Source organism: Sinocyclocheilus anshuiensis, unplaced genomic scaffold (assembly GCF_001515605.1).
Source record: "Sinocyclocheilus anshuiensis isolate Anshui unplaced genomic scaffold, SAMN03320099.WGS_v1.1 scaffold961, whole genome shotgun sequence".
In the NCBI taxonomy this organism is placed as follows: domain Eukaryota; kingdom Metazoa; phylum Chordata; class Actinopteri; order Cypriniformes; family Cyprinidae; genus Sinocyclocheilus; species Sinocyclocheilus anshuiensis.
The window spans coordinates 138,852-147,901 of NW_015557049.1; the positions used below are offsets into that span (position 1 = coordinate 138,852).

Genomic DNA, 9,050 nt, shown 5'->3' on the forward strand with positions numbered 1-9,050 from the left:
CCAAAGAGATATTCTTTATAAAAGTTAAGGAGTCCAGCCCGGGGTCGTCACATGTGGTTGCCGCAAGCCCGCCGACTGCTCCTTCGTCGAATCCACCGGCCACGCCGTTCTCAAGCCCACCCGCCACCGCTCACTCTAGCCCTCCGGCCGCCGCTCACTGTAGCCCGCCGTGTGTTTCGTTGTGAAAGCGAAACTTCTTTGTTTGGTCTTCCAAAAGAGGACACGACTAGAAATCAGTGGTTAAGTTGTATTTACAACACTGTTCCAGAACAGTTCAACCCAAATATTAATTTGTGTGCAGCACATTTTATGGAGGACTGTTTCCTGATCCTGGAAGAGTAGACTACAGTGCTGGCTGTTCTGACTCACAGACTGTAAGTACGTTTTCATTTAAAGAATTTGCCACTGATCATTCAAATGCGAGTTTTGGGCAGTGTAGAGTAGTGCTTGTTTGTCATTGCTCCGATCACAAATGCAGACATGGTTTTATGTTTACAAATACACCAAATAATGTTCTTTTTAGCATCATCATATGACCCCTTTAATACTTTGTACTAGTTTTAGTTAAAAAACTGTAAAAAAAGATGGTAATTCATATTTTAAAATAAATTATTTTTGATACATTTATACATTGTCATACAAATTTTCAAATGATGGCCAAACCACAATATAAATTTAAAAATGGGGCTTTTAAATGTGTTGCACCAAGTTTGATGCCATTGAAAGTTCTCACGTGTCATGTGACCCAGATTTGAGCACTACTGCAGAGGGGAGTATCATAACAGAATAAGCTCTAGCATGGTTTCAGAAGACTTTGAATATAGTGCAGGAGTCGCATGGGCTGTTTTATGATGCTTTTTAGGTCCCTTTCCATTTCCAAGATATTCCAACATATTTTGTGTTTCACAGAAGACCGAAAATAATATGAAATTCAAACGACATTGTAAATGATAACAACATTTTAATTTTGGGGTGAACAACTTCTCTTCGTAAAATGTGCATGTAAACATGGCGGTTGCTTTCTGTTGGCTTGTTTGGAGGACAGAAGTGTGATCTTGAAGGTGTGCAGCATCAGGCCACAGAAGGACTAACGCTGTGTACATCCCACATGCAGCAGATGTATTTCTGCCCTCATTGTGTCCGTGAGCAGAAAAGACACCTCACACTTTACACTCTCATTTATTACGCTCGGCGTGGGAAGTTTAATAAAGCTGCTGTTTGTGTAACATATGGAGAGGTTTAAATACTCCGCAGCGCTGCGTGTTATTTGATTAGGATTGATTTCAGTGAACAGAGGTGCAGTTCAGAACGGGAGATGAGCCGGCAAAATCTGACACTGCTTTGGTCTTCTTTCTCTCCTGCTGTTTTATGTTTCTCCTCAGGCTTGCTTTTAGCACTCAAATGGATTTAGTTTTCTAAATATTAGCACAGGACATCTGTGAATTCATGCACGGATTTGGATGTAATTGCACGCTTTATAATTATTACTAGGGTGGGAGTGTCTGTTATCTGGATCTGTTGATGTTACGGAAAGTCATGTGCTCAGAGGATGCTTGCATTACAAAATCTACTGAAGTAACACAAGACTTAACATTTAGGTCTCTAGTTTAATGTAATTATAATTAAATTGATATTTATGGCACTCACAAAAAATACCGTTCAATTGTTTGGTGATGGTAAGATGTTTTTGAAGACTCACTAGAAAGTTCAGTCATTGCATTCATATGCTCACTGCATTTGAAAATCGTAATATTGTGAAATATTATTAAAATATAAAAATAAATGTTTTCTATTTAATTTATTCCTGTAGTGCAAAGCTGACTTTTCAGCATGGTCACATGATCCTTCAGAAATAAAAAAGATTTTTTTAATTATTATATTATATTTATTATTATATATATTATATTATCAGTGATGAAAACAGTTGTGCTGCTTAATATATTTGTGGAAACCATGATACATTTTTCTTTTCAGGATTCTTTGATGAATAGAAAGCTCAAAAGAATGACATACCGTATATACAATTTTTTTGTAACATTGTAAATGTCTTTACTGTCACTTTTGATCAATGTAAGGCGTCTTTGCTCTGAAGAAAAGTATTAATTTCTTACTGACCTCAGACTTTTGAACGGTAGTGTAATTTAGTTATATTTATGTTTAATGTAATATTTTTTATATTTGTAATAAATAATTATATATAAAATGTATATAATGTTTAATTATTACATTATTTATAGAATTAAGGGAATGTATTAATTATGATTAGATTCCCTGTATTGATTATATTGTCTCTGTGCATTGCATGAAATGCCAATACGCTTACATTATATAGACTATTGCACTTTGTGTATGATGTTATATGTGCTTTGTGTCCCCAGTCATAAAAAAATGAACTGAAATCCCACCGTTTAAACTGATCTAACTCCAATTTTTGCTTAGTAAAGAGCTGCAGGAGCTTCACAGTGGGATCCTGCTCATTGTCTGTATTTATTTGGCAGTAATGACCCATAATTATCCTGAGTATTGCACAGCTACTTACCGAATAAATAGCGAACACCTTTTAGGCTAATTGTACATTTTACCTTATTTAATTTGCTGGTTTTGCAACACTTTAGCAATACAAACGAACAGTTTCTGTCATGCCAATAAAGCACAAAATTGAACTGAGAGAGCTAGAGTGAGTGAGAGAGGGAGACACAAGATTTTAGAGTAATAGTCAGTTTAAAGCTAAGCTGCAAACATTGAGCTTTTGTGTGTAGTAATCACTCTTCACCGATTTAACATGCTTAAACATAGAAAGCCTGGCAATGAGCATTAAATGCGCTTACAGTAGCAATAACCCAGTGCTAGCGCTGAAGAGGACCACAGCCGCCCAGATTTAAGCAGGCTTGACAGGCATTAAGCAATAAACGTCTCTTTGCGGATACTTGACTTAAATTGGTGTCACTCGCAGAGAACTTAATTTATAGAGGCAGTTATAGGATAGGCGGGAAGAGAAAACCTGAACCGGAGCGAGAGAGAGAGGGTTTGGAAAAATGGGAGTGGGATGATAAAAGTTCTCTTCAGACGCGAGAAGCTTTCCCTGAGGACGTCAGGTAAATGTACTTTATGATTTCAGTTCAGCATGAAACTATTTTTCCTCACACAACCTAGGTAAAAATTACAGAGAAAATGACCTCAATCTTAAAAAAAAAATAAAGGTTCTTCATTGGCATTTATGGTTCCATGAAGAACCTTTAACATCCATGAAACCTTTCCATTCCACAAAAAGTTCTTAATAGTGAAAAAAGGTTCTTTTGATTATGAAAACGTTCTTCACACTAATAAAAAATGGTTCATTTTCATATAAAGCTTCTTTAGAGCAATGGTTCCCAACCCTGGTCCTGGAGGCACCCCAACACTGCACGTTTTGCATGTCTCCTTAATCAAACACACCTGATTCAGGTCATCAGCTCATTAGTAGAGACTTCAAGACCTGAAATTTGTGCGGCAGAGAAAGGAGACATGCAAAATGTGCAGTGTTGGGGTGCCTCCAGGACCAGGGTTGGGAACCACTGCTTTTCGAGAACCCAAAATAATGGTTCTGTGGCATTGCTGCAAAACCCCTTTGTTTTTAAGAGTTTTGTTTGGAGTACAATGAGAAATTGAATCCTAATTGCTCTATATTATGTTTTCTCCTCATTTATGTTGACCTTTATTGAATGTCATAATTAAAGCTAAAAACTAAAATTCCTCATTTTGCTGCCTGTTGCAGCTTCATTATGGACCTTTTTGTCAGCTTTGTGAGTAAAATTACTATAATAAAATCAGCTATAATGGATTATTTGTTTGCAGATATTTAGTTACTACAAAACACATAGCTTATTTTGAATGACCATCAGTGTAGAAAGATGATTTAGTTATGACTATGACTGTCCCTTGGTCAGTGTTGTAGTCTCATTGATATATATCGTAGCATACTATAGCTTTTGTTAATATTTTGAATTCGATTTTATTTCTCTATTTTGTAGTTTTCATTTTAATTTTTGAGTAATTAAAGTTTTAGTAATTTTTGTCATTTATTATTATTATTATTATTAATGAAGTATGTCTGTATAGGTTTTTTATTAATTTTAAATAATTTAGTTTGAGTTATTTTAGTACTTCAAGTTAAACTTTAAGAAAATGAGAAATGTTGCCTTGGAAACTAGCTGAAATCAAATAAAGAAGTTTTTAAAATATTTTATTTTAGTTCATATTAATTGTATTGAAATATAAGTAATGAAATTTTATTGATTGATTGATTGTGGTTTTACTTTTGGTTTTAGTTAATGATGATAACCCTGCCCTTGGTCTGAGCAAACAGAACCAAATTAATTTTTATCAAAATGGAAAGATGGGATTCAGAAAGCATATCAGAGCATATTGTGAGCCTGATTTTGCAGTAGAGACAGATGAAGAACGCTAGCATACAGCTGTTGTGTGTCCTGTAGCTGCAGGATTCCGGTGTCTGTTACCATCAGCCGTCCTCTCCTTTCTGTCTCTGACGCTCTTCTCTTCGTATCACTGAGACTTTGAAAGTTTCTGTGCCACTGTGACTTTGCGTTGCTGTAAGTGAGCCGTCTGAGGCCGCTGTAATGATAGCCTATCCAGCGCCATCTGTCTTACATCTGCCAGCGCCGGCCCTTTGAGAGCCACGATGAATCAACACGATGATGGCAGAGATTTGGGCTGCTGAGAAAACAAACAGGACTTTTTTTTGTGAAAATTCACAACCAGTGGTGGATCCTGATATAGGCATCAACACTTTCTGGGATGACACGGATCAGAGGTTCAGCTCACTACTGCACTTGCATTGAAAGGGTGCTGTGACCCACAGTAGCAACGTTTCTCATTATAGAAAGTTAAAAAAATACTGTATGTAAATATATATACAAAAATGTATGTATCCAGTAGCTGTAAGAAGTTTTTCCAATATTTTTAATTATCATTTTGCCTTCATTAGTCCATGGACCCTACAGAGAAGCAGTTTGGAGAATGGATAGATGGATAGATAGATAGATAGATATAGATGTGTTAATTTGTTATATTAAATATTATATATGTTATATATATTGAACCTTATTGTAAAGTGTTAGCATATTTTTAAATTTGTGTGTATATTATACATATAATATAATTCAGTATATATACTGTATATATTACATATTGAAAATATGCTAACACTTTACAGCAAGGTTCAATTGAATTAAAATTAATTAACTTTAACTAAGGTACGCTGAAAAAAAATTGGTGTTGGAAAATGTATATGAATTTGGAAATTGCTAGTAAATTTCGCAATTAATTACAAAGAAACAGCAATTAGCGCATTGAATTAAACATGACATTTTGTGGTAGAAAAACTAAAGTAGTATTTTCTTGTTTCAAAACATGCTTCAAAAATCTTTAGAAAACTTCAGAAAATCAGGTGCAAAATAAAAAAATAGGTGTATTGAACTAACAATTAACATTTTTTACAGTGTTTATTAAGTAAGGGATAATGTACATCCAGCCGGTTGTTATCTCAGAATAAACCCCGACAGGGTGATCAGGACCCTGACGCGAAGCGGAGGGGTCTTGTATCAGCCTGAAGGGGTTTCTTTGTAATGTTTCTTTGTAATTTATTACACGGCTACTTGTCTCAAGTAAATTAGACACGAAATATTGACTTGAGTTGAAATATTTAATTAGCTCTTATGCAAAGCTTCCGCGAAGAAAAACAGTTCCTAACAAACTGCTTTGAGCCTTTTGAAGTCAGACAATACGAACATTTAAGGCATAATGTTCAGTCGTATCACTAATTACAATAAACAGTTGTTTTTACCATATATGTTGAAATTCATGCTGAAGTCTTCCATTGTAACACGCGGTGGTTAAGTGTTTTCAGTCACAAGATGGCACCAGACAGTCAACGATAGCTGAGGTAGTATTCTCAAGTGAAGCGAGTTGAGGCTTGGACCCGGACACAGCGCTTCTTACGTCACCACTTAACAACCGAATTTGGCGGTTGTTATCTGGGAGTAACATACTGCTGGATGGCGCGATTGACCAATTAGAATCAAGTATTCCACAGAGCCGTGTAATAATATGAATTAATGTTAATCATACAAAATGCATGTTATTTTTTTATTTAGTATTGACCTGAATAAGATATTTCACATAAAAGACATTTACATATAGTCCACAGGAGAAAATAATAGTTGAATTTGAATTTATGACCCCGTTCAAAAGTTTACATACACTTGATTCTTAATACTGTGTTGTTACCTGGGTGATCCACAGCTATTCTTTTGTTTGTTTGTTTTGTGATAGTTGTTCATGAGTCCCTTGTTTGTCCTGAACTGTTGCCCGCTGTTCTTCAGAAAATCCTTCAGCTCCCACAAACAGCATATTTTGTGTATTTGAACCCTTTCCAACAACGACTGTATGATTTTGAGATCCATCTTTTCACACTGAGGGCAACTGAGGGATTCATACACAACTATTACAAAAGGTTCAAACGCTCACTGATGCTCCAGATAGAAAAAAACGATGCATCAAGATCCAGGGGTGTAAACTTTAATGACACACCACAAGTTGTAAGAGCAGTTCCTCACTTTGTGGGTCGGTTCTGAGTTGTAGCTTGAGCAGGACTATATGCTACAATCTACACAAGAAAGTGGCACAACTTTTTAATGATTTTGCCCCATCAAACATCTTTTGACCAGCTTTTCTGTCCTTTTCCACCGAGAGGATAGGTTACTCCCAGCAGAGGCTCTCTCTCCCTTCCTCTGTGTTAATTTCTCACCCACCACACCTGATAAATGAACAGCAGCTGTGTCCCAAATCCACAGGCAAATAAACCTGAATAAACACAAAGCTTGTCGTTTACACAGGTCGGTGTAATCCCATAATCCTTTCCACGTACGTCCAACTACAATCGGCTGCTCACCCTGTTCAGAGGTGACCCCGGGTTATAATGCAAGCAGCTTACTGATGTCCAGAGGTGGAGAAGTGTAGGAGATTACACAGGCTTTAGTTTGTGATTTTCACTTGACCTTACATACTCAATGCAAAGATTGTTCAAAAGAATGATTGAGATGGATGAGACTCTGATTACAGATAGTCTGAACGCTAAACTTGTTGAGTCCCACTGATCTTGATCATCTTTGTGACCGGACTTTTTATACTTCTCTGTACATTTTTTTGCACTTTTAACTCTACATTCAGTTATTACTTTGTAGGAGAAAATAAATTAAATCTTTTTGCATTTACATGATTATTATTTATAGATGTATCAGTGGGTGTGTATGCACATATTAAGTCTGAGATTCTGTGACTTTTCCTCATATGTTTATATTTTATAATTTTAACATATATGTTTAATCAATAGTTTAATATAAAAATGCATTTACTTAATAACTGAGATTTAATCATTTTTTAAGACGTATCTTTTCATGGACTATAGATTTATATTATGACGTTTTCTTATTTTGATGTTTATATTCCAAGCTTTGATTTTGTTACTTTAACATAGAAAATTAGTTAAAATATTTCAATGTTAAAAAAATACATTTATATTTCTTAATCATTACAATTTAATTTCTTAATTTTTTAAGACATGGCTCTTTTTATTGATCTAAATATACAAATACAGGAAAGTCAGAGACCTCATTGAAAATCTGCAACTTTTTTTTTTTTTTTTCAGTTTCAGTTTTAAAATTTTGACAACATGATTATTTAGATGTTTCACATTTTCTTGGTCACAATCAAATATAAGCAAAAGAGAGACCAAATGCTAAGTGATTCTTTTAATTCAACATCTGAATCATTGATTGATTGATTGAAATATCTAAACGTAAAACATGTGCTGAAATGAAATTATTTTGCATTTTTATTATTAGCTCATGAGTCTCTAAATGTTGCCCCCTGCAGGTGCGGTGGACCAAGACAGCAGGCAGCGCTTCCGACAAGTTCCAGGAGACGTCCATCTTCAATGAGACTCTACGGATCCCCAACATCCAGAGAGTGCAGGGCGGCCGCTACTACTGCAAAGCTGAGAACGGGGTGGGGGTGGCTGCCATCAAGTCCATTCGCGTAGATGTGCAGTGTAAGTGATAGGGCCACGATCCCTCCTCTTCCCGGCCTGATCCCTCCCGGATTTCCTGCTGGAGGTGAATCAGTGTGAACTCTCCAGAGCTCCGTCTCTGTCCTAGTGCTGGATATAGGTGTGGGAGGTTATGGAAAACAGGAGGGGAAATGATGCTCAGCTGAGCTGCCAAGACAAAAGAGGAAACAAATTGTAGCACCCACCAGCTTTTGTGGAGATTTAATAAGCAGTGATTGATGGACATATGGGCTGCACTGGACAGATGCGCCTGGAGAGTTCGGGTGAATGAATTGGAAGGATCTCGAGTGAGAGTTGAAGACATAGTTCAGGCAGGGTCACACTCTTTATGTGTGTAAGGGATTCCCTGCAGTGCTGCCCAGACCACTGACCCACTGTCCCATTGAGCCAAGGGTCAGGTCAGCGGCTACAGCCAGATCCCACAAAAACCACCTACAAAAGACTCCTCACTCTCTCATTCAACATGAACAACCTTAAGGGGTATTCGCTCAGAACTAGTTTTTAATTTTATATTTTAAATGTATTCAAATAAATTAAATGCATACAATTTATTAAAATGTATACAAATTTAATAAGCAAAAATATGTACCTTATTTTATACATGCATACGTAATTATTAAAAAAATAATATATTACTTTTTATATTGTTTTTATATTTTTGATACTTAGTGCATATAATTATATGCAGTCTATTAATATATATTTTTTATTAAAATAATATGCATCCTTTTATATATACAAAAACATTTTAAATATGTCAATTTTAAAATAATTGCTTTTTAAATATCTTAAATATTGTTTATGCATACAGTATATATCCAAAAACATAATTATTGTAATTCATTTTTAGATTATTTATTATATAATTATTTATTTTTTGCATTCTCTCTCTCGCTCTCTCTCTCTCTCTCTCTCTCTCTCTCTC

At 35.6% G+C, this 9,050-nt stretch overlaps 1 protein-coding gene across 1 annotated transcript in view; it reads left to right on the forward strand.

The window, feature by feature from the left end:
* mdga1 (MAM domain containing glycosylphosphatidylinositol anchor 1) overlaps positions 1–9,050 on the forward strand; it is a 208,393-nt gene that overhangs the window by 63,483 nt on the left and 135,860 nt on the right. The window contains exon 4 of the mRNA XM_016470885.1: positions 7,933–8,107. Coding sequence (XP_016326371.1) covers positions 7,933–8,107 — 175 coding nt within the window. The remainder of the gene's footprint in view (positions 1–7,932; positions 8,108–9,050) is intronic.